Source organism: Diabrotica undecimpunctata, chromosome 6 (assembly GCF_040954645.1).
Source record: "Diabrotica undecimpunctata isolate CICGRU chromosome 6, icDiaUnde3, whole genome shotgun sequence".
Taxonomy (NCBI): domain Eukaryota; kingdom Metazoa; phylum Arthropoda; class Insecta; order Coleoptera; family Chrysomelidae; genus Diabrotica; species Diabrotica undecimpunctata.
In genome coordinates this window covers 72885791-72912363 of record NC_092808.1, presented here as the reverse complement: position 1 = coordinate 72912363, position 26573 = coordinate 72885791, and the positions used below count along the sequence as shown (strand labels likewise).

Genomic DNA, 26573 nt, shown 5'->3' with positions numbered 1-26573 from the left:
TGGACACATCCAAGTTTACTATTGCACATTCTCGTTGTCGAGGACCGTGTCTAGGCAGAGCGTCATTCATGAAAACACCTCGAAAATGTGGTATTTTAAGGATCTTCGCATAATGTGCAATCTCCACATCATATAGCGATTGGGTAGCTTTATTGGAAGTTTTTTTTCAAATATAAGCCGAATCCACCTCTCGGTTTCTTACGTAGGTACAGACCCGAACCGATGTGTTCCATTGCCCTGTTATGGCGAATATCCTCCTCCAATTTCTTTTGAGCATTCTTAGCGTCGACTACTGTCTTCGCCACCCCAGCTGCACCCCCCGCTAAAGCCCCCAAAGCGGAAAGGCCCGCAAATAGAGGTATGAGGGGTAGAAAACCTCCGGATTTTAGTGGTAGCACTCGTGGAACATCAACTTCTTTACGACCACCAAGTCGTTTGATTATGGATTTTGCTATTCGTACAGCAGTCAAAGCAGTATCTGTTAACAATGCTCCTCGTTTCATGGACTTTACAATTTTTGAGACAACATCTCGATTAAAAGAGTAACGTCCCCGTCTTCCACGACGAGAGCATCCCATCCCCAACTTTCTTTTCGTTTTCATTCCGCCAGTTACAATTAAAGCAGCACTTTTTTCACCAATGCTAGCGTCTTTCGACTTGAAGCGCTCCCAAGCTCTATCTTCCAATTCTTTATCGGCCTTGTGGCGTTCTTCGAGAGATGAATGCTGCGAATAAGCGATAGTGATGTGCTTAGAGGTTATTTTCAAATAACCGTTATAACCGTGGAAGTTATTTTCGGATAACTGTTATTTTAAACAGTTATCAGTTATTTAAGTTATTCAAGTCAAAATCTGACCAAGTTCTTCTTGGAAGTCCCAATATTTATATAACCGGCTTAGAGTTTGTCCTTGAATAAGGGTCATAATACAAAATTTGTCTATTTTTATACCTTTAGGTAAAAATATTTATAAAACTTTAGAAGTAACTAAAATTGAACCCTTGAACACGTGTTTACGTGTTATTTTATCTTAAATATTTACAAAGTGGTACAAACAAAAATTTTAAAAATTGTAATCTTTTTATTTTAATACTTGCATACATGGTAAAACGCTGGTTCACAATAAATCGATGTATTGTTTTTATTTCACAAGCATTTTTTTAACTTCTTGTGATGAAAAAATAGGACTTTAAAAATTCAAATCATTTAGTTAATAGTTTACTGAAAGGTCACTTAAACTTTTTTTCTCAAACAATATCGTCAGTTTTTATTTGATTTAATGACTAAAAACAAAAATATATTGGACTTATTAATTAATTATTGGACTATTGGACTTATTAATATGTGTGTAAATTATGCTTAGAGTATTTTTTATTTAAATATAAACAGAAAAGACCAAGAGTCTCCTGCAAATATTTGGGTCTTCTTCCTTCTATCACAGCCATACCTTGATATTTTCAAGATTCCAAAAAATTTGATTAAATCATTGCATTCAAACGTTAAAGGTAATATTGGAATGGAGATTTTACAAAAATTTAAAGCAATTATGGAAAAAACAGTTACCAGATTCTTTCTTAGATAGTTCAATTCAAGTACTAGGTAAAATATTTTCCGAACCATTTAATTTAGAACCAAATATTATTGTAAATTTGAAAAACGCCTATTATATCAATTGATGTCGAAAGAAATTTTTCCATTTACAAATATATGTACTCAGACAGAAGCCATAAATTTTTGTTAGAAAATTTTGAACAGCTTTTAATAATTTATTGTTACTAAAATTCGAAGTAATATCATTTATTTGTCCAAATACTTAAATATTAAATTAAATAAACTTAGTTTGTAAAATAAATAAATGTTAATTAATATAAAATGTGAAGATATTTTAAATAAAACGGATAAGTACTACTTCCTGAGTTGTTTATAATTTTTTATTCTTATACGTAAAATTTTCTATATAAACATGCATATTTTTGTGTAAAATACTCTTAAAATATTTATGAGAATATTTCATACGTTTTTATTTGCATATTTGCCCAAATCTAGATAAAATATTTTTGGCATAATCTAGAAAAATAAATAAGATTGTATACATATACATTAGGTCAGTCAACTAACAATAAAATCAAGATGTCATGAATAAAGTTTATTATTATTATAATTACATCAATCAAATATAAAATCAATTTTCAATACCAAAATTGGAACTTAAAAAAAGTAATTGTTGGACCTTCGTTGACCCAAGTCTGCTTCGTCTATCAGACAACAATTGGCCGGCTTTTGAAAACAACCGTTCACAAGGCACCGATGTAGCAATAGCACAACACTTTTTCTGAACCATCTGGCTAATGTAAGGATAGTTGTATCTATTATGACGCCACCAGTTCAAAGGATTTTCCTGTCTCGGCAAAATATCTGCTTCCAAATAACGTTGAACTTCGATAATAGCGCGGGACGTTGCCGTGCCCTTAGGTTGATTCACGGCAGCTGCTTTTTCAAATGTTCCCCAAACTGATATTTCATCATCTTCTTCATTATTTTGTTGTTCCATTTCTTCTTTAGGTGGCTGGTTCATTTCATAAACTTCTTGTGATATGAGTTTTGTTATGTATTCTGTTACCTTTTTTTTTGTATTTTCTCCATAGTTCTGGTTAGAGAATGCTATCATTTTGAATCGGGGATCCAAAAAGGTACATATAGTTAATGTTTGACTATTTTCGATGTTTTCAAATCGTTCTCTTAGGCCTTTTTCCAAGTCTAAGATAACATTCATAGCAGTTTCTGAACACGTTTTCTGTTTTAACTGACCACAAACATCATAGAGGCCATTGATTAAAGGTATTACGTACGAAGCTGTACCGTAATTTTCTCCACTTATTATTTTTGTTACTTTTTCGAATGGTTTTAAAATTTGGCACAATTCATGGGATATTTTCCATTCCTCTGCTGTTAAGGTTTGAAGACTATGGTCAATTAATGCCATTGTACATTTAATTGCATCCTCTAATTGATTAAATCTTTCCAACATGTAGAAAACTGAGTTCCACCTAGTAGGTACTGCCTGTAAAAGTTTAAGAGCTGGTCCTCCGCTTTGTTTTTGATAATTCATCAACTTCTCATTTGACAAACAACTACGTTTAAAATGACCAACAATCGATTTTATTTTTTGAATAATATTGTCAACTTCTGGGAAAGCTATAGAATGTTTTACCACTAAATTCAATGTATGAGCAAAACAGCCAAAATGCTTCCACTGCAATTCTTTTTTTATCGCTCCAACTATACTGGGTGCGTTATCAGAAACGACTAGTAATATTTTGTCAATAATGTTCCATTCGTTACATATTTTTAGTATATTTTGGCTCAAATTTATGCTAGTGTGGTGACCTGGCATTGTGGAACATTCTAATAAAATGGACTTGAGCTGAAAGTTTTCGTCTAAAAAATGGGCTGTTACCGCCATATAGCTTTCCGTATTTACCGACGACCAGTTGTCAGTAGTTAAACAAACTGTTTTTGCATTTCGTATAATTTGAATACATTTATTGCGACATTCTTCATACAAAGCCGGCAATAATGTTTTCGATATTACTTTCCTATCAGGGAGTTGATAAGAGGGATTTAAAATTTTAACAAATTCTCTAAAACCTTTGTCCTCAACTACACTAAATGGTTGCAGATCAAGTGTAAAAAGTTGTAATAATTTTTGATCAATAAGTTTTTTTGTTGGTAGACTTAACTTTTTGGGTATCATGGTAGAAATTTTCATTTGACTTAAGCCTTTTGAAGTAGATGGTGGAACAGCAGTCATTTTAGATGTTGAAGGTAAATCGGTACTTACAGAAATATTATCAAATGAAGATCCATCTTGTGTTTTTGTGGTATGATAATTTAGATTCACCGTTGGATGAAGAGATGAAATATGTTTCTTCAGATTGGAATTTGTTGATTTGAAGGATAATTTCTTCTTGCATATATTGCATGTTGCAAAATAGCCGCCATTTTCAATAGGCGTGAAAAAGTTCCAAATTTCACTAGTCTTCTGCCTTTTTATGTGTTGCGACATTTTAATTCCCTGGTTGTTTAATAGAGTCTGAATGAAATTAACACTTAAAGGCTATGCCTTCGTAACCGAAACTACAAGTTTTAACAGAATCAGATAGTATCTGAACAAAATAAACACTTTAAAAGTCTATGCCTTCGTAACTGAAACTACACAGTTTATCAGATAGTCTCTGAATAAAATTAACACTTAGAAAGTCTAAACCAAAACTACACAATTTTACTGCTTGAAATTTGAAATACAATACAAACAAATTGTACTTTCAAGACAATGTCACATTAGCACATATACACGAACTGCTCGACTCAAGTTATCACAGCGAGGGTAAAACTTATACTAAATTAAATTACTAACTAATGTTATAATTTCAAATAATTTTCATCCCCTTCCAAATCAAAGGTAATTTTTATCTGGAAATACCAAGGCGCAAATTACATCTAACTATCCTAACCACCTTTCTACTATCTATAAAAATTTAAAAGGAATTTTGGCGTGGAAATATCAGATTATATTGTCTAAATAAAATATGCTAATTAAGTTTCTAACTTTCTACGAAAGGCTAATTACTAATACATTCATCCATTGCCTGTTATTCTCCTTATTTCTATTATTGACATCATATAAGAATATAAGGAATTTGCATTTTTTGTTGACATTAATTTTGATTTCGAAATAAGAAAATGATAATAAAATCCTTCCTTGAATTACATTCCGAATCCGGAAATTGTTTAGAATTCTACCTTTTGCATTGTATCTTTTGTAAATCAGGTACTTAACCAAATTTGTAAATAAAATTGTTACTATGTCAGATATTAAAGCAATTGATAACGAAAAAAATTTTTAATGTTTTTTATTTATGTCTAAACATTAAAATTTCAATAATGTTAAAAAGTGCAAAATAATTTAAATTCTGCTGTCTTAAGATCATCGATTTGTCTTTTTGCTCGATGCTTAAGATTAATAGGTATAGGTATACCTATTTTAGTTTGATATTAACAGTTTCAGATTAGGTACATACATTACTCCCAAAAAGATAAATAAGTTTTCACTAAATAATTACTACGTAATATGTCGTAGGTATCTACATCTACGAATATTTCTTACTCTCGCTTCTAAAACGTAATACGTAATTTTCGCATTTTAACTCTCTGAATAACCGTGTACCAGAATAACCGTCTATCAGAATAACTGGCTATGTTTTTAATGCTAACGATAACCTTTCTAGTAACTTACTTAGTAGTTACTCCAGTAACGTACATTAGCGTTAAAATATTTACTGTTATTCTCTGGTAGACACCGTCTACCAGTGAAATAACTGTTTACTAGACAGTTATTCACTGGTAGACGGTTATTCAGGCAGTTAAAATGCGGAAATTAGGCATAGGAAGCGAGTAATACCGGACTGAGCTCGGTATGTTGCAATACTATTAACAGAATAATCGTTTACTCAAGTAACCGACTTGATATAAAAAATAACTGAATAACTGGTAACTTATTTATTGGATAACTATTAGTCACTGTTATTTGTCAGTAACCAGTTATTAATAACAGTTCCTGTTATATCGTCACTTCTCTAATAAGCGATATCGTGTCGTTTGCAAGCTGCGTCTAATGGATTAATTCCTGGATCTCCACGTGCAAGACGTTTTTTTAGTTTTGTTCCGGGTCCACAATACTGATAACCAGGAATATGTAGTTCAACTGGAAGTTTATTAATTAGAGAGTTCACGAGACCTCCTCCTTCAACAACCAACATTGGACTGATGCCATGCAAGTGGTGACATCTATAATATATATATTACCGTACTTATGTACTACACTTGCCACATGATGAAGGTCGTTCAGCAAGAGCAGACGCTACCAATTGATAATTTGGACATTGTCCAAAAAACAACCAACAGTAAACATGGTAAATTACTACCGAATTCATTCAGAGCGATTATTTGCGGTCCAAGTGGGTGCGGCAAAACGAATGTTATGCTATCTCTTCTATTCAATCCGAATGGCGTCAAGTTTAAAAATATCTATATTTATTCTAAATCCCTCTTTCAACCGAAATACCAACTACTGCAAGATGTAATAGCGCAAGTTAAAGGTGTAGGATATTACCCATTTAAAGACAACGAAGAAATTATTAGTCCCAGCGAAGCTAAACCTCACTCTGTGTTTTTATTTGACGATGTTGCATGCGATGGTCAGCAAAAGATTCGCGAGTATTATTCCATGTGCAGACATAAAGATATCGATGCCGCTTATTTATGTCAAACATATTCAAAAATACCGAAGCAGTTAATTAGAGACAACTGTAACATGATTGTACTATTCAAGCAAGATGAGATAAATTTAAAGCATGTATTTGATGAGCATGTATCACCAGACATGTCATTTGATGAATTTAAAAAAATTTGTTCTGAATGTTGGTGTGATAGGTATGGTACTCTGGTAATTATAAAAGATTTTGCTCTCAATAATGGCCGATATCGCAAAGGATTTGATAAATATATAAAATTGTAAGATAATTGTTTAGTTGTCATCACAATGTCAGATGATACGGTTGCCATTGCCCTTCGCAAGAAGAAAGTCGCCGAATTGGCTAGATCAATTCGCAAAAAATATTTGGCATTAAAATTAGGTCGAACAGAACAAGATGAGTCCCTAAATAAACTGTTTAAACCACTCTCGAAACCTCTCAAAGATATTGCACAATCATCAAAAACGTTACATCATACTATCACTAACAAGTTTGAACAAGTTAAAAAAGAAGAAGAAGTGAAAAAGGAGGAGGAGGAGGAGGAGAATGGTGATGATGATGATGTATTTCTTGATGCACCCAATCTAGCGGTACCTAATGAAATCATTATTCGAGAACCAATCGAGATTTCGATGGATGCCACAGACGAATATATCTATCAATATCCTTCAATAAGTCACAAGTACATAAAAGAATATTTAATAAAAGACGATAAAATTGATAAAAACTATGGTCCATTTTACGATTCTATTAGTGGCTGGATAATGGGAAAACGTCGAATAAACTTTGACAAACGCAATGGAGACATAATAATAATTCGAGAACGTGATTTAGAAGAACGTAGGTTAGGTGGTACGCCAGGTCTATATGATATCAACTTTTATTTTATGCCAACCCGGAACAGTATAATGATGAGGATTTACAAAAGTATAAAACACTGTTGAAAAACACAGAGATTCATCTGGATACCTTAGGACGTCTTAAAGGTTCTAGTGGAGAAAAATACCATTCTATTATTAAACCTCTATTCAAACCATCTGACGCAGCAATGAAAAAGCATGCAACTCGATCCAAAAAAGAACTCGAACACAGAACGAAAACAACAACAACAACAACACGATCATCTTCATCTACGGCCAAAGGAACGGGATTGGATGACTCTCGTTTAACATACAACACTGCCCCCATGGAGTATATTTATTGGGATGATCCAAATGAGTTAGTTGAACGTCTTAAACTATTGGTGGCTTCGAAAGACGCCGGCAACACATCTCTCGACAACGAAATCGTAGCAATCATCAATGAACTAAAAGAAGCTAATATAATAGAGTAACTGGGAATGTCAGTATCATTTCCACTATGAGTGTCGACAAATTCGGTCATCACTCTCGTAACAGTAGTAGTAATGCCCAAAAGGTGGCACGAGTTACATTTCCACATACGTCTGACGGAAATATTAATGCCGAATATGTGAAAATTTGCAATGTCAAGGATCCATCAGACAATGACGATGCTGCAACGAAAAAATACGTTGATAAACAAATCAATGAGTTGCGTAACCTGCACTATCCATTAATTCAAACACATGGTGTGATATTGCAGCAAAAAACTAATGACATACAGGATTTAGCAATCGGACTAAACGATGTGAGAAAGGAGCTTCATAAAACTACAGTTCCACTTCTCGAGCAAAAATTGCAGCAAAAAACTAATGACATACAGGATTTAGCAATCGGACTAAACGATGTGAGAAAGGAGCTTCATAAAACTACAGTTCCACTTACAAAAGTTACAAAAAATAATCAAAGATGGCCAGAATACACTAAAAAATGATGCGAAGAACAGTATAAATATGTTGAAAAAAATAATCCAAGATGATTTGAATACACTGAAAAAGGATATGGAGAACAATCTAAAATCTGCTGCAGAAACAGTTGCAAAGCATACGATGTACGATATAAAGATGGAACAGAGGATAAAACAAGTGGAACAATCATTAAAAAGCATAGTAGATAGCGTTCATTCATGGGATATAGACAAACGTCTTAAGGTAGTGGAAGGTGCGATGAAAAAATAATGTCTAAAGAAAAGAAAGAGGTGGTGAACGAATTGCATAAACCAGCACGAAAAAACTATCCTCGTCGTCGAACAATAATCAAAGGAATCGATGACTTGTGGCAAATGGATTTGGCTGAAATGCGTCCTTATGCACATCAAAATAAAAATTACAAACTAATACTAGTTGTAATTGATTGTTTTTCAAAATTTGTGTGGACACATCCTCTAAAAACGAAGACTGGTGAGGAAATTACTCGGGCATTTTCGGATATTCTCGCTCATACTCGACGAGTCCCAAAAAACTTACAATCTGATCAGGGAACCGAATTTTACAACAGAAAATTTCAAAATTTAATGAAAAAACATGAAATTAATCATTACAGCACCTACACGATCAAAAAAGCTGCTATTTGCGAAAGAGTTATTAGAACGTTGAAAGCAAAGTTGTACAAGTATTTCAGTTTACATGGATCGTACAAATGGTTAGATGCTCTACCCATAATCACCGAGGAATACAACAACACAAAACACAGTAAAACAGGATACAAACCGTCTAAGGTTAACAAATCCAACGAAAAAGCCATTTTAAACAAAAGTTATACTCATTTAAAGATTGCCGGTCCACGAAAGTTTAAAGTTGGCGACATTGTACGTGTATCAAAGGCAAAACATTTCTTCGAAAAGGCATACACGCCCAATTGGACTACTGAATTATTTAAAATTGTACAAGTTAAGATAACAAATCCTATAACGTATTTGCTCGAAGACATGCAAGGTGCGCCGATTAGTGGCGGTTTTTACGAAGAAGAATTGCAGAAAACATCAAGCCCTGACATATACCTGGTCGAAAAAGTACTCAGACGAAAAGGCAATAAGATGTATGTGAAATGGTTAGGAATGGATAGCAAACACAACAGCTGGATAAATAAATCGAATATAGTTTGAGGATCTATATTTCGATTCGACGCGTAGACATGCACTTTTCTAAAAAAGGCTTACAATTAACCACAAGGAGTGGGGAATGACAAAAGTATAAATTTAAGACAAACTACGATGTTCAGTTTACACCCATTTCGTCAACGGTATTCGAAACAAGAAGATGATGAGCTCTCAAGATAGTGGTTATGACAGTCAGCCTGTTAATTTCGATGATGATAGCAGTGAATTTAGTATAGAATTTGACTACGATGAAGATGGTCAACCGCCTAGTCCTGACGCCGAATTAGATCGAGTATTGGCAAAATTTGAAGCAGCAGCCACAAATGAAGTATATTGTTTATTGGAAACTACATATACAATGAGCTCTCTCCATATAAAAATTGGTCTATCTCCAGCTCGAGATTTTTCACCATCCATCATTCTGTGTAAACATGGTAATTTTAACAGAATCAGTTTAAGCACATTCGAGTGGGAAGCCATAATTGAGTGGTTTAAAGAAAAAATGAGTGATTTTTTCCAAGCAGATCTACCGACTTATGCGGATGAGTATGATCCCATCGAATTTATGTGTGGTGATTTTTGCAAACTAAGATAATTGGTGATGGAAAATGTAAAGTTGCTGACAATCGAGAAATTTGGGGTCGCATTTTATTTGTGGGAAGATGACGTCAACCAAATTATAGAAGCAGACCAGAGCATGATGTCGCATAGAGTGGTGCTGTTAAAGAGTTTACAATTTCACGAATACTATATAAACATTTCAACTTTCATCAAGTACAATTTTGGTGCTATAGACTCTTTACATGGACCAGTTGAAGCCTTCGCAGCATATTGCAATATTTGTCCAAACACTTTGTTAAGTTTAGCTTTAAAGGAATTTGTATATTATTATAAAATTAAAGTTGTAAATGATTTAACTGAATAAATAATATTAATATAAATATGTTGTCTTTTATTTGTAATCTAACATAAATAAAACCAAAAAATGTATGATTACACAAATTTATTATTATTAAAACTTACATTATAAAATTAATACTATTTTCTATATTTACAAAACTACAATTTACAAAAACTTTGCGATAAGTGATCTTTTCTCTTTTTGTTCTTATGAGTAGCCATATACTAAAAGAACAAAATTATTTATGCATAGTGCATCTACATTGAAAGAACCAAGTAGTATCAAACAAGACATGATCAAACGAATTTTGACACCAATTATCTGTTTTTCTCCAACAACAAATTCATGTTATTCAACAAGATAATGTCCCCACGGAAGCGTATTAAATGATTTTGGTATTAAGTACCGCTTGTCGTCATAAGGACTTAGAGCCGTTTTGGATTGCTCGATGCTGAATACTGAGTGTTGGTACGACCGAATACATCTTTGGCGCGCGGTTTGAATTTTGATTTCTTTAAGGCATTTTTCATAGTCTTCGTACGTAATTTTATTTCGAACGACGTTATATTTCACGCCTTTTGCCTTTTTCGTTATTCCCAAATTTCCCAAGTCACATTCAATTCTCTCTTTGTTTAGTTGTTTTCTTTCTAGGCGCTGTCTCTCTTTGTCCCTCTCGTCGTCAGTTATTTGCAGTTTAAATGTGTACATTTTTGATCGTAATCCAATAAAATGTGTAATTATTTTCCCATTTGCCTCGTCCTTCATTAATCCTGGGATTTTTGTATTTAACCTTTCTATTTCGTATGGGTTGTGTTCGGCATAGTCAGAGGTATCAAATTTACTTGGATGCGCTCTTATAACCTCTCTATATGCATCTGAACATTGCAATTCATAAATAAAGCTGTCTGTGTCCATGTACAACAATGAACAGTTTTCCTCTCCCATCGTTGGAAGTATAAAGTTGTAGTGAAAATCATACATACATACTTTTGATATATCTAGGATTGCTCCGCCTATATACAGGGGTTTATTAAAGCATACTTCTGATTTCTTAAGTTCGATAGCTACCAAATTTTCGCTAAAGATCGTACGACTGTGAAATCGACTACTCGCAATCAAATTTTTGGCTCCGTACCTTCCATGCCACTTTTTACATAATTTTACAATACGATGACGTCTTTGATTCTGTAAAGTCTTTCCGAACACCGCATTATTCATTAGCTTGTAAAGATTTTTCTCAAAACTGTTGGTGGCTGCCGCCCGTAAATTTGTATTTAACTCGATATACGGTTGCAGCCACGCAGATTGATTAAATTTTAAAACTTTATGTATCTTTGGTAAAATTAACCCGTTGGCTAATGCCTGTTTAAGATTTCTATAATGCATAATATATTTGGTTTTGTGATATAAGGTTGGTATTAACTTTGGCAATTTTGAACCGGGCGGAATGCGGTGTTCGGCAGCAAATGGAAAATCTTTATGTTTGTCGTGTAATTCGCGTGGATACTCCAAGTCAACTTGGAAAAAATAGCCCTCCTTTGCATCATCCTGTATTGACATAATATCTATATGGCCTTCGGGAAGATTACCAACACCAAATTTGGATAGCAATTGTAACATTGCCCAGCCATAAATATTGTTTACATCTAAATAGAGGTTGTACTTAGAGGGCCGTGTGGGATCATACGACGAAATGTATTTGTTGTTGGCCTCCGAATATCTGTTGCTACAAACAGATATTCCACCTCTTATGGCTTTTTCCATAAACAAGATCATATTGTTACGATAAATATATACTGGCCTAAATATATGATGACTAATAATTCTGTTTTGTTGTAGAAATTTGGCGAAGGATCTAGGTTCAAATTATGGTGAATCCTCCAAACTAGATGCTTCTCGATTTTTCGATGCAAGACAATGCGATCTTTCGATGCTGTTCTAGTATATCAGGATTTCGTATATAAATACAACATTTTTATATGGAGGGCCAGTTAATACTCAAGACCCGCGCTCGCGAATTTGTACGTACGGATATAATAAATTATTGTCAGATAAGTTAATATAAATAAAGAAATAAATTAAATCCGTAAGTGTTATAAATATTGAACATTTTAATAAATTCACAACAAATGGTGTCAGAAGTGGGATACTTAAGATAAATTGCGAAAATAAATTACAAGTGAATATAAAATAAATTGTGAAAATGGCTACGATTTATGAGCTGACAGTGACTAATTTAAGAAGACATCTTGAAGACAGAGAATTAGCTTCCACCGGAAAAAAGGCTGAGTTAGTCCAACGACTAAAGAACGCTTTGCTAGAAGAAGGACTAGATCCAGAGACTTATATATTTGAAGATGCTGTCCTCTCGTCGATTTCGAAAGTTTCTGGTGATGTAGCCAAAGTTTCTGGTGATGTAGCCAAAGTTTCTGGTGATGTAGCCAAAGTTTCTGGTGACATCGCATCATTAGAGAACAAAGTTTCCGGTGATATCGCATCATTAGAGAACAAAGTTTCTGGCGATATTTCGAAGGTTTCAGGCGACATCGCTTCTTTAGAAAGCAAAGTTTCTAACGAGATTTCTTCCCTGGAAAGCAAAGTTTCTGCTAACATCTCTTCAGAAATCTCTAAAGTCACTTCTGAGATGTCTGCCCTGGACGATAGAATATCTTCGTTAAAAAACCAAGTTGCTGCCGATAAGTTGGCCTTCGAAGAAAAGATTAAAGAGATGGAAAGGAAGATGGAAGAAACAGGGACAGCAGAGAGAGGTAACAATCCGATTACAGTGGAGATAAAAGAAGACGAGACGAAATGTAAGTTGGAAATACGGCCGAAATTTGAAGGAAGTGGAGGTTCTGTCCATGTGAAAGTCCCAACTTTCGACGGAAAATCGTCATGGAACAACTACATGAAACAGTTCGAATCAGCTGCAAGAGCAAATGGATGGTCTGAAAAAGAAAAGGCTGTAAACCTGACTATCGCCCTTCGAGGAGATGCCTTAGATGTGCTTCAGACCATAGCCGTAGAGGAGACCGATGATTTCGAACAACTGAAGAAGAGGTTAAATATGCGATATGGCCACGAACATTTGGAGCATGTATATCAGTCACAGCTTAAAAATCGTAGACAGAAGAAAGATGAGGCTCTTCAAGAATATGAGGTAGATATTGCCAGATTAGTACGATATGCTTATCCAACAGCTCCCGAAGACATGATGGAAAAATTGGCCGTTCAAACGTTTATTGATGGTCTTCGTGATCATGAAATGCAGAGAACACTGCGATTAGCTCGTCACAAGACGCTGGTTGATGTCCTATCCGCCGCCCTCGAATACGAGTCAGCTACGCAGGCCTCTGGCGGGTACAGTAAAGTTAGGACTGTAAAAGAGGAAGGAGATGAAGATAAACTTGACCAGCTCGTTAATATGATGAAAAGTATTACATGCAAGAAAACGAAGACCATAAAATCAAGAAACTCACCATCAGGAAAACCAGAACGAGTCGGCTTTAGGGGAGCAGCTTCGACCCGGAACTTTTCCAAAGACCCTCTTATACTAATAGCTTCTTTGAAATGTCGTGAAGATAGTGTATATGTAGATGGAGAAATAAATGGTAAAAGACATACGTTGTTGGTGGATACCGGAGCGACCAGAACCATTATACGCCCAACAGTTATAAACAGCCGTAAGAAACTATTACCAACGAGGTTGCGACTTCGGACCGCTACAGGTGAAAATGCCAACATTCATGGAGAAATCCAGGTACAATTGGGAATTGGAGCAGAAAAGTTTATCCATACTGTTATAGTTGCTGACATCGAAGAGGATGTTATATTAGGAATGGACGTAATGAATATGCATGGATTCCAATTGGATTTTAAGAATAAGGTAATCAAAGTTGGCAACGAGGAAGTATTTCTCCATCCACATAATGACAACACTGTGCAAGCAGCCATTAAAGAAGATACAGTCGTGCCTGCGAGAAGTGAAACGATCATAGTAGCGCGGCTACAGGGATTTGTGGACGAAGGGAGACCTGTTATGATGGAGCCTTGGAACCACGACGATGAGGTTGGCCGTGGAATCATAATTGGAAAGGAATTGGTGACTTCGGCTAAGGAAATTCCTGTGAGACTTATCAATGTCAACGACTACCCAGTGACCATAAAGAAAGAGACAAAAGTAGGAACTTGTGTACCTGTGACATCCATAATCCGTCAGGCGACAACATCTGATAATTCCAACGATAAATTCGACCAAATGGTTGCAGTTGCAGGACAGTCTCTAAATCAGATGGAGAAAAGGAAATTAAGGGAATTTCTTCGGCAGTATCGTGATATTTTCGTACCGAAAGGAGGAAAGACGGGAAGAACTACGGTTGTTAAGCATAAAATTGATACTGGTAATGCTAAGCCAATTCGTCAAACAGCTCGACGATTACCACAGGCGAAAAGAGAGGAAGCTGAAACGATTGTTCAGGAAATGAAGAAAGACGGGGTGATAGAACCTTCTACGAGCCCATGGGTCTCTCCGGTGGTCCTGGTTAAGAAGAAAGACGGAACGACGAGGTTCTGTGTGGATTACCGTTTGCTGAACAACGTTACCAAGAAAGATAGTTATCCTCTGCCTCGGATCGATGACACATTGGACACATTGGCTGGAAGTAAATTGTTTTCTACTTTGGATTTGAAGTCTGGATACTGGCAGGTAGAAATGGACCCAGTAGATAAAGAAAAGACAGCCTTCACCACAGGATCTGGATTGTGGCAATTCAACGTTATGCCATTTGGACTCTGTAATGCTCCTGCGACATTTGAGAGGCTTATGGAAAATGTGTTGAGAGGGTTATCTTGGAAAACATGCCTGGTTTATTTGGATGACATAATCGTCTTGGGGGAGACATTCGAAGATCATTTGAGGAATTTAGAAAACGTTTTTAATCGACTTAAAGCTGCCCAATTGATGCTAAACCCCAAGAAGTGCCAGCTATTTCAAGGTAAAGTCAATTATCTGGGTCATATAGTCAGTAAAGAAGGAGTGGCCGTGGATAAGGGAAAAATCGATTCCATTAAGGAATGGCCAAAACCAATTGACAAACATCAAGTGAGAAGTTTTCTTGGACTATGTACTTACTACCGGAGGTTTATTAAGAAGTTTGCAGATATCGCTAAGCCATTAACGCGACTTACAGAGGAATCAAGAGAATACCGCTGGGATATAGACTGCCAAAATGCCTTTGAAACGTTGAAAAAGCATTTAATAACAGCACCAATTTTGGGGTATCCACTGCCAGAAGGAGAGTTCATCTTAGATACGGATGCAAGTAATGTGGGAATTGGAGGAGTGCTGTCTCAGATTCAAGGAGGACAGGAACGAGTCCTCGGATATTTTAGTAAAGTTCTTTCAAAACCAGAACGGAATTATTGCGTCACGAGAAGAGAACTTCTGGCAGTAGTGAAATCAGTAGAGCACTTCTATCAATATCTCTATGGCAGAAAGTTTCTAATCCGAACCGACCATGCCGCCCTTAAGTGGTTGATGCAGTTTAAGAATCCAGAGGGTCAGATAGCCAGGTGGATCGAACGACTCCAAGAATACGATTTTAAGATTGAGCACCGGGCCGGAGTTAGCCACAGAAACGCTGATTCTCTTTCCAGAAGGCCATGCCCAGCAGAGTGTTCCCACTGCAACAAAACGGAATCCAAGGAAGCAGCAGTGCTAAGAACGACGATTGTCAACGACGACTGGACGCCTACTAAGATAAGGGAAGAACAAGAGAGAGATCCAGTTATACAGAAAATCCGAAAATGGAAAGAGGAAAACCGTCGACCACCTTGGCAGGAAATATCAAACCTATGCTCAGTAGTTAAGACGTATTGGGCCCAGTGGGACTCATTTATCATCGAAGATGGCTTGCTCAAACGAGTCCTGGAAAATGATGACGGTTCAGAGAAGAGAAGACAGTTGGTGATCCCAAAGAGCAGAATAGCCGAAGTACTTCGTCAGTTACACGACAGTCCATCGGGAGGGCATTTTGGGGTAAAGAAAACCCTTCAGCGAATTCGGGAACGGTTTTATTGGATGAACAGTTCCGACGACGTAAAAGACTGGTGTAAGAAATGTACTATTTGTGCTACGAGTAACGGGCCTCACCGAAAAAGGAGAGCTCCTATGAGACAATATAATGTTGGAAGCCCGTTTGAAAGAATAGCTTTGGACATCGCTGGGCCATTTCCAGAAAGTGAAAATGGAGGCAAGTACATGTTGGTAGTAATGGATTACTTTACTAAGTGGGTCGAGATTTACGCACTTCCCGACCAGAAGGCCGCCACCGTTGCAGATAAGTTGATCCAAGAATATATCAGCCGATTTGGAGTGCCTTTGGAGATACATAGTGACCAAGGCAGGAACTTCGAAAGCGATCTATTCCAAGGAATATGTGATAGACTAGGCATGAAGAAAACAAGAACTACCGCGTATCATCCGCAATCGGATGGTATGGTAGAACGAATGAATAGGACAGTTGGCAAGTATTTGACAAAGATGGTGTCCGATCATCAGCGAGACTGGGACCAATACCTTCCGTTCTTCACAATGGCCTACAGATCTGCTGTTAACGAATCAACAGGCCAGACACCAGCCAAAGTCCTATTCGGACGCGAAATGCGACTACCTTGTGATCTCGAGTTTGGATGTAAACCTGGAGAAGATGTAGCAGGTGAAGATTATGTGATCGAATTACGAAGAAGAATGGACGATGTACATGAGTTGGTCCGTTCCCACCTTCAGATCGCTAGCGACAGAATGAAGAAACGGTACGATACACAAGCCGAAAAGGGTTGCTTTAAGAAGAACGACAAAGTATGGCTGTATAATCCCAAGAAGCGAAAAGGTTGTTCTCCCAAATTGCAGCAGTTTTGGGAAGGTCCATACCTCATTATGGAGAAGATCAACGATGTCATCTACCGAATAAGCAAGATTCCGAGGGGAAAGCCGATGATGGTACACCATAACCGGTTGGCATCTTTCGAAGGTGACCACGACGTAGATGAAGAAGTGGAAGTAAACCAAGTCCAAGATGTGTCTGACCTCACGTTTGAGGAATTCATGGGTGCCTATGGAGGTACCGGTAAAGCAAGACATGGTGTTACCACTGAAGAAAAGCAAGATCTACTCGCGCTCCCCGATGACTACTCGCTGGCCCTTACCATCCCGGCCAGTATCAAAGACGCACCAGGGTTGGCATCCGTCTTTCGAAGGAAGTTTGGTCGAGTTGCAGAACTTCAATGCCAAGTGCCAGCTCCCGGTAAAACCTTGAAACTCCAAGATGCATCACGTTACCTTTTCTACCTGGTAACAAAAGACACTGCCCGTGACCAACCTACCTACCGAGATGTATGGGAAGCCTTACCAATTGAGAGAGCACGTACTAGAGTCCGACGTGCAAAAGTTAGCCATGCCAAAGTTGGAGTGCCGCCAATTAGATTGGAGGGTTATCCGAAATATGGTGGAGGAGATCTTCAAAGACACCGAAGTCCAGGTGTTAGTCTGTTGCAATCCGCTAAGTACCTTGTGCGGAGAGAAAACCGTCCCTTGTCATTTTTATACAACTGGAAGTTGTAAAAGAGGGTCCAGTTGCCGATACCAGCATACAGTTCCGGTTCCAGTCCCGACAAGGTTCCAGGAGGAACCATCTTTTAAGAGGGGGGCAATGTTACGATAAATATATACTGGCCTAAATATATGATGACTAATAATTCTGTTTTGTTGTAGAAATTTGGCGAAGGATCTAGGTTCAAATTATGGTGAATCCTCCAAACTAGATGCTTCTCGATTTTTCGATGCAAGACAATGCGATCTTTCGATGCTGTTCTAGTATATCAGGATTTCGTATATAAATACAACATTTTTATATGGAGGGCCAGTTAATACTCAAGACCCGCGCTCGCGAATTTGTACGTACGGATATAATAAATTATTGTCAGATAAGTTAATATAAATAAAGAAATAAATTAAATCCGTAAGTGTTATAAATATTGAACATTTTAATAAATTCACAACAATATCCACATCTTTTAGCAATTCTAATTTACATTGTGTGTATCTCAACATACAATCCCAAGTGTATCTTGGCATAGTATAATACCATGCTGGATCTAATTTATATGTGTCTCGACATTTTTGTCGGAACTGTTCACACATCAGCCAGCAGCAGAATATCTGTTTTCAAATACAAATCGCTGTATTCCCCCAAATTTTTACAATTAAATTTCTTCCAAACATTTTGGGCATGAGCATACTTCTCTTCACTAATGTATTCATTATTTAACTTACTATAAAAATGGTAATTGTAGGTAAAGAAGTTTCATCCAATTTTTCCAAACTATCAATATAATCGTAACAAAATACTCCTTTACAAGTTAACAAATTAAATGTATCATTATCTAATTGACTAAATTCTCGTTTTAAAATCTTCTTTTCTGATATATCTAAAAGAGATGCCAATTCATCGAGTGAAGCTCCCATAAATCTAAGTGAATCAATAAATCGTAATTTAATTTGATGTTCGTCAGATTGTAATGTAAATGAAATATATTTTTCTTTATTAATGGGAAGTAAGCTCAAGTGCCCATGCTTGCAAAGATCTATAATCATAAAATGCGAGTCGTAGCCACTAAAATTATGAAATACGATTGGGACGACAAACAATTTTTTAAAGTTCAAATTACATGCTTGGTGCGCAAATCCCCGTACTTGTCCCGTAAAATGATCGTGATCTACAACAATTGTATCTGTAGCCAAAAAGCGTTTCTCACAAATATGACAAACAGTTGCTCCATTTGTGTTGGGCTTTTCGACCATAGGTACAATTGTCTTTATTTTGGAATTTACAAATTTGGAAATTTCAGTCATTTCTTTTGCGAACCACTCCATGCAATTTTCACCTCTATAGCTATTAAAATAAGATAAACTATCATCGTAAGCACATTTCAAATAATAACCTGCACTAAAAGGTACATGTTTCTGATATTTTGCTGTTTTACTCACTGTGACATTGGAATCTGTAAAATTATGTAATTGGCATTCAAAATCAGCATAAACTATAAACGGAGTTGTTTGTTTGTATGTAAAATTGCGAAAAGCCACATGGTTATATTTGGGAACAGTCATTTTACATTTATTCACATCTGAACACATTTCTTCGTGCTCTGCTAGTTTGCTGTCACTGCTAAAATAATTTAAACAACGATCGCAAATATATTTTTTACGTGTGTTTTTGTTCAATTGCGATTTTACTAATTTTCCCAAATCTTTAATCCAACAATAATGAAGGCGTATTTCAGTTTGATCATCATCTGGAGGAGCATCGTAATCGTTTAACTTTGGGAAATATTTATCCTGTATTAGGAGCAAATTAACATGCTTTTCCATCTTTTGCGGTGTCAGTCTGGCAGGTACTACTTCATAAAATTGTTTGTCCTTCACTACGTTTAATTCTAATGCAAACACATTGACAGATATGACGTTTGATTTTTCAAATTTTGAAATTTGGCTTAATGGCATTGGGCTTTCTAATTTGTCTGTTTGCAAAACAGTAGAATAATGTGGATATTTCGAAACTCGTTGTGGATTTGTAGGAACTGGATACAGAGCGCTAACAATCGACCAATAAAAACAAGCCTGATCAACGTTATGCACATTAATACAAGCCTTTTTATTGCTAATCTCTTTTGGCAAGTCAATGAACGATGAACCGTTTCCTATTTCTACTTTATTAATATTAACTTCTAATGAAATTACTTTAGACAGAGCAGCACCCGAATCTTTTTCTGCAAATTCAGACAGCTTTGTAAAAATTTTATCCTTAACATTTTCACTAAACCAAAGATGTAAATCGGTCGATGTGTCTATAATAGCATTTTTAGTGTTAAAATATTTTAAATCTAAACTTTCTGTATCACTCGATTTTTTAATGAATTCGCCGCAAAATGTAGTATTGACTTTAAGAATTCTATTTGTTTTTAAAATAATTTTAATTTTTCTACTAAAAATAATATAACTATCATTTAGGAACTGTGTTAAGTCCTTATGCACTAAATTAACTATAACTGTAGTTTTAATTCGACTAGCGAAACACGAAATGACATTTTCCCATTTAACTCTATTGCGTAATTTTGAATTAAGCCCCAACCCAACGTACTTATTATTAAAATTTAAAATAATTTGCCTAAAATGCTTAAAATGTCCTATGTAAGTTTGCAATTTTCTAACTGTTCCTACGGATAGTCTATTGTTTTTAATTACTTTACTACATCTAAAAATTTGACTATTTAACCGTCTTGTCCAAACTTTACGATCTCTTTCAGTGAATTTATCGAAAATTATTTTACTAAGCTTTTTAATAATGTGCATCAAATCATCAGACTGTTTAATCACTTGTTTTATATGCATGGCTACTCACACAAACAAACAATAAGAAAAAATCACTTACCTTATTCAACTATCTTAAAGGATGCTAGGAGTCTGCTTTTTCCAATATCAACTTCCCCTTCGTATATCAGCGAATAGTTTCCGCTGTTGAGGTCCGTTATTGCTGCTTGGTAGGCTTTGGTTACCCGCTGTGGTAAGAAAACAACTTCAGCGCCCAAATCCAGCAGAACTGTATCCCCAAATTGTGTTGTTACCACCTTTGCACTGTGAATGGTAAATTTTTCTCCAATTTGCAGATCTTTAAGTTTTTTTATTGGCTTACGTTCTGCAACCAAGGATGAATTATTTAGTTTTGATAGATCCATCTACAACAATAGAACAAACTATAGTTTTTTCCGCTTAACGTGAATGGAGAGATGCATTACATACTCGGCAATAGAGAAGAACCATATACTACAAGAAATCGAAATACGAACAGCGGAGAATACTTCTTATAAAAAATAGCAGACGTGAAATGTTTTACAACACCCAAATAGATAAAAAGGACATAATAAATACAAAAACAGTATACATTTTTCATAAAATACTGCATGAAATACGACCAGAGAGATGTACAATTCTCATAAAATACAATGATAAAAAGGACATAATAAATACATAGAAATATACATTTTTCATAAAATACTGCATGAAATACGAACAGAGAGATGTACAATTCTCATAAAATACAATGATAAAAAGGACATAATAAATACATAGAAATATACAAAAGACAAAAACCGCTTACCTTTATCAGATATATGTAAGTCACTGCACACCGTATTGACTACTGCGAACTTGTTGTTGTATGTTTGCGATGCGAACTGTGACACCGTATGCGTTCCTCGGTCTTTTAAAGAACAGAGCAGCATATCGCCCCACGCATAAGCAACACCTTGTGTTCTAGAAATGCTCATATTTATATATTTATTTTTATTTCTTCAACTAATTTTTATGGTATACAATAAATAGATATTGCGGTAAGCGAATCGTTGTTACCAATTTAGAATTTTGTTGATGTGGTTGCTGATATCATCATACATTTTACAAAATGTAGCAACTGCGGTTTTCTTTCCGGTGTACTTGTTTTTCCAATGATTAAAATAAAATTTGTTATCACACTTGTTTACGTGTTTTTAACCATGCGGTACCGCGTTATCACGAGGCTTCATCCTGTTTGCTAACAAATGCACTATTTTAACATATTATTATATTTTAAATATTTCAGTATATAATTCTGTTTTTGTGAATTTTGTATAAATAACTATAGTACCAATTTTTGGATATTAGTATAAATCAAGATGCTGGTCTGTTTACATGTCTTATTGTTGCTCTCTGTATCTGTGTGTGCACAGAATAGCACTCTGGAGTATGCTAGTTCTTTTCTTAAACGTTTCGGATATCTAAATACATCAAATCATGCTCTTTCTAGTATAGATATGGCCCTAGTTGCCTTTCAGGAAAAATACAATCTTCCTGTGACTGGAACATTAAATAATGATACTATAAATATGATGATGAATAAGCCTCGATGTTCTGTTGGCGACAATAACTATGCCATTCGTTCGAAGTGGAATAAAACGACTTTACGCTGGTATTTCCCTCAGGCTATTAGTAATCCCGATTATATAAATCTTGCTGCAGAAGCTTTCGCTAGATGGGAGACAATATCTAATTTAAAGTTTCAACAAGTAATAATACCTTCTCCGAGGCCTGATATTACTATAACTGTGGTACCAGATACTCATAATTTTCGAGCAAGTTGTCAAGGAACCTCTAAATGTTCATTTAATTTCGATGGTCCTGGAAAAGTATTGGCTCACGCATACTTTCCAAGCGCACACGGAGAGTGTACCGAAATTCATCTTGATGTTAGTGAACGATGGTATGTAGGAAATGGCAGCGCTCCCAATGGTGAAGTCAATTTTTTGGCTGTCCTAATGCATGAAATTGGTCATTCTCTCGGACTAGCACACAGTACTATTGATTCGTCTATTATGTATCCTTGGTATCAACAAGATGTACCACCTTTTGGTGATGATGATAAAAAGGCAATGAGTATTCTATATGGGCCAAAAACAATACCCTCTTACATACCAACAACAACCGCAGTTACGCTAGCACAAACACCACTTTCGCACAACAAGAACCATATGTCTAAAACATCTACCATCAAACACAGGACCTCTTTGCCAACAACAACAACCACACCTGCAATACAAAACATATTATGTCTAATTCCGTATCCAGATTTCATGTTTCTAGCTACTTCTCCTCAGTTTCCAAATTATAGAATGTACGTTGGATATGGTCCGTATATATGGAAGTTTGATTTAAATGAGATGCGCCTTCCAAAACATCCCGAATTAATTACCGATTATCTCCCTAAAGAGTTGAGGTCTACGCACGTTTCACATGTTTTTCAGAATTCCGAGGGACACTTAGTAACTATACGCAATAATCAGTATTACGCTGCATCTTTCCCCAATTTAAAAATTCAAAAACGTTTTATGTTTCCTTCTATACCTGCGAGATCCAAAATAAATGCATTATTTCAAACAAACAGCGGTCAAACGTATTTATTATACAATGATGATTCTTATATTGAATTTAATGAAGCTGGAGATGTCTTAAACCGTGGACCCATGAATTATCTCTTACCCGGACTACCAGATACAATAACATCAGCATTCCGCTATACTGATGGGTTTATTTACTTTTTTCAGAACAACACCTATTATAAGTACAGCGAATACACACGTAAAGTTGTAGCAGCAGGAACGTTTAGCTGGGAACTTTTTGGGATACCCTGCTCCAATGACGGGCTATTAAAACAATTAAGAACTTTGTTAAACAAAATTGTAACTATATACGAATAAAAATGCTCCGTTTATGATGTTGTTGTTTTATTTAAATTCCATTACTCTGTATGTATGTTAAGCAACGTCTTGCGTCGAATGTTACGTCAATTCACGTGACATTTGACGCAGGACGTGACATTTATGTGACATCTTACGTTCTGCGTCAAATGTCACATAAATGTCATGTCCTGCGTTGAATGTCACGTCAATTCACGTTCTGCGTCGAATGTCACGTCGTTTCACGCGACATTTCACGTTCTGCGTCGAATGTCACGTCCTGCGTCGAATGTCACGTCCTGCGTCGAATGTCATGTCCTGCGTTGAATGTCACGTGACATTTCACGTTCTACGTCGAATGTCACGTCATTTCACGCGACATTTCACGTTCTGTATCGAATGTCACGTTCTACGTCGAATGTCACGTTCTATTAGGCACTGTACGGAAAAGAAGAATATAATGCTCATACTGATCGTTGACATGGCTTCTGTGTGTGTGTGTGTGTGTGTTACCAACGCTTTCATTTGACACCTCATACGTCAACATCAGACCAATAGCAACGAAGATACGTTTTAGCGCCCATTTGGCAACGCCGCCATCTTTGTTTTTTGTCTCCCTGCCTTCTCCCCGTTCCAACGAGCCCTCGTACGTCATCCTACGTTAAGCCGTTTGGAACTTACGACCGGGGGTTGCGATTTTAGGGGTTGCAATTTAGGGGATGTGCCAGGAAATACGTAGTCTATCTACTAATCGAATACAATGAAACAGAAAAATTAAATACAGCAACATGGCAGAAGGGCCTTAGTTACGTATCTTCGGCCATATTAGCCCAATCGTGACGTACAGTGACTCAAATGATAGAATTCAACCAATAGAATACAATGAGACTCAAATACAGCAACATACCAAATGGACCTTAGTTATGTACATTAATCTTCGGTCCTATTAGTCCAATGACTTAGAAATCAAATACATTTACTGTTACCGACAATATCCAAAATCGAAAGACTACCGCTTAATTATGCCCAAAAACGCTCTATTTTGCAGTAATTAATAAATGTTAATAACTTCGTTTTTACATAATGACATTTAATATAACTAATTAAAATTGTGGCAGTTAATGAGTTATTAAAGTGTGGTATATTTCACATAGATCTCAAAGTTATTCAATTTGTTTATCCCAAAGAGCGATTATTTAAACGACTGTACTTGCCCAGATAGTCACTCTGTATTCTCTATACACACTTGTATTCTGTAAATCGAACTCGCTTTTATAAGAGTTCATTTTTAAGGTACACTAAGAAAATTGCAACATTTTATTAAATTTGTTATTAAAAATGAGTATGAAAAAGGGTTGACTTTTTAGTTTATAAACATTCATAATAACTTTGACATTTGAGACTGGCTGAATGACGAAAGTCTATGCCACAAAAAAAAAATTTGAGACATTTTTCATGTCATATGCTCAATGAAAAGCTAGCGAAAAAACACAATTTTTAAAAAACAACAAAACCTATGACCAATTGGGATCAAGATAACATTTTTTTTAATTCATATTTTTATTGTTTATTATCGTTAAGAGCTGAAAATTGAATAGATTATAAACAAAGATCTAAATTTTATCTAAAATGTGGTACACTCGTATACCGAGAATGAGGTATTTTATTAATTATTTTAATTATTTTATTAATTATTATATATTTACTAGCTGACCCGGCCACGCGTTGCTGTGGCTAAAGTTTTTGTTATATTACATTATAGTAAACAATCTAAGAGGAACAATAAGAGAACATCAGTCACGGAGTCCACTATGCTTTTTCACACAGATGGTATTTGTAAAAAAATATGGTGATCTCCTTATTTGACTTTCTACTACTATAACCCTTTAGTACAATGAAATTATTTACGAACAAAGACGAAAATGTTGATGTTGGTATACAAATTCACTGGATTGAGATTTGAAGGGGAAGTACGTTGAACACAATTAATTAAAATGTTCTTACACTTGATATTAAGCAGAAATCAATAGCAGAAAAATTTATCAGATTTATTATTTCCATTTAATTTTATAACAAATATAAGTATATTACAGTATAATACAGTAAATAACATGTGACGCTTAAACTCATGAATGAGGTATGCAAGGCAGACAGTCTTAAACTTTTAAACATTATTATCTATTTTTTTTAATTATAAATACTTTCAATTTCAATTTAATTTAACACCAATCGGTGCACAATGTTTTTGGTTAACCTGTCTTTAGCTAACACAAATAGATTCGACGGTTTCCGAACACGTGAACACGCAACATATAGTTGCCCATGAGAAAAACATGGATTTTCCAAATCTAAACCACAAATGGACATTGTTTGACCTTGAGATTTATTTATAGACATGGCGAAAGCTAAACGAATTGGAAACTGTAGCCTTTTGAAGGATATGGTAGAATCTGATGGTATCCTCGGAATACGAGGCAGCAGGACCACTTTTCCTTTAAACTTCCCAGCCAAAATGGTTGCTTCAAGAATGTTTCCGGTGATCTTTTTGATGACCAAACGCGTACCGTTACATAATTGAGGTGGATTCAAATTACGGAGGAGAATAATAGGGGAACCAATCTTTATTCGAAGATTATGTGGTGGCATTCCAGGGATATCTAATGAATTTAAAAATTCAATCGGAAAATTTACACTTTCATTTTTATCAACAACAGTATCGATTGATTTAAAAAACATCAGATCACCTGGTAACAACTGTTGTATCTGGAAGTTAATTTTGTCAACATCAACGTTTTTGGCTGCCAAAATCGCCCGTTGACTAAGCCATTCATAATTCAAATAATTATTCTGTATATCCGGGAAAATACTCTGAATCAATTCATTTTTATCCTGAACAACAGTGCAAAAATTGTCTGGTAGTTTAATGCATTGCGTATTTGGTTGCAGTTCTATTTTACCGTTCCCAATATCTAGTAGTTGTTCGGAAAATATTTGTGCTGATGGATCATTTTGCAATTGTACTCGCATATTTATGGTC

At 35.7% G+C, this 26573-nt stretch overlaps 4 protein-coding genes across 4 annotated transcripts; 1 reads left to right on the top strand and 3 right to left on the bottom strand.

Annotated features, from left to right (window-relative positions):
* Window positions 1–2180: 2180 nt before the first annotated feature.
* On the bottom strand, window positions 2181–4064 carry LOC140444432 (zinc finger BED domain-containing protein 4-like). Its single transcript, XM_072536186.1, has one exon. It carries the CDS (start codon window positions 4062–4064, stop codon window positions 2181–2183), a length of 1884 nt encoding a protein of 627 aa, XP_072392287.1.
* Window positions 4065–10056: 5992 nt separating this feature from the next.
* Window positions 10057–21485, bottom strand: LOC140444431 (uncharacterized). The gene is made up of 4 exons (XM_072536185.1): window positions 21427–21485; window positions 19478–21004; window positions 11053–11964; window positions 10057–10175 (listed from the first exon to the last, which is right to left on the bottom strand). The coding sequence occupies exons 2-4, from the start codon at window positions 20658–20660 to the stop codon at window positions 10057–10059; spliced, it is 2214 nt and encodes a 737-aa protein (XP_072392286.1). The 5' UTR covers window positions 20661–21004; window positions 21427–21485.
* A 632-nt stretch (window positions 21486–22117) lies between these two features.
* LOC140444430 (matrix metalloproteinase-2-like) lies at window positions 22118–25249 on the top strand. Its single transcript, XM_072536184.1, has 2 exons — window positions 22118–22974; window positions 25246–25249. The coding sequence occupies exons 1-2, from the start codon at window positions 22118–22120 to the stop codon at window positions 25247–25249; spliced, it is 861 nt and encodes a 286-aa protein (XP_072392285.1).
* A 501-nt stretch (window positions 25250–25750) lies between these two features.
* Window positions 25751–26563, bottom strand: LOC140444429 (ATP-dependent DNA helicase pif1-like). The gene has a single exon (XM_072536183.1). The coding sequence runs from the start codon at window positions 26561–26563 to the stop codon at window positions 25751–25753; it is 813 nt and encodes a 270-aa protein (XP_072392284.1).
* Between the last annotated feature and the right edge of the window lie 10 nt (window positions 26564–26573).

Coding starts and splice junctions, on each gene's coding strand:
- LOC140444432 (XM_072536186.1), bottom strand. CDS start 4,064: ATGTCGCAACACATAAAAAGGCAGAAGACTAGTGAAATTTGGAACTTT.
- LOC140444431 (XM_072536185.1), bottom strand. CDS start 20,660: ATGCATATAAAACAAGTGATTAAACAGTCTGATGATTTGATGCACATT. Junction 11,965..19,477: donor GCAATTGAACAAAAACACAC/GTAAAAAATATA, acceptor TTATGGAAAAAG/CCATAAGAGGTGGAATATCT. Junction 10,176..11,052: donor GGTTATAAGAGCGCATCCAA/GTAAATTTGATA, acceptor ATTCCTTTAAAG/CTAAACTTAACAAAGTGTTT.
- LOC140444430 (XM_072536184.1), top strand. CDS start 22,118: ATGGCCCTAGTTGCCTTTCAGGAAAAATACAATCTTCCTGTGACTGGA.
- LOC140444429 (XM_072536183.1), bottom strand. CDS start 26,563: ATGCGAGTACAATTGCAAAATGATCCATCAGCACAAATATTTTCCGAA.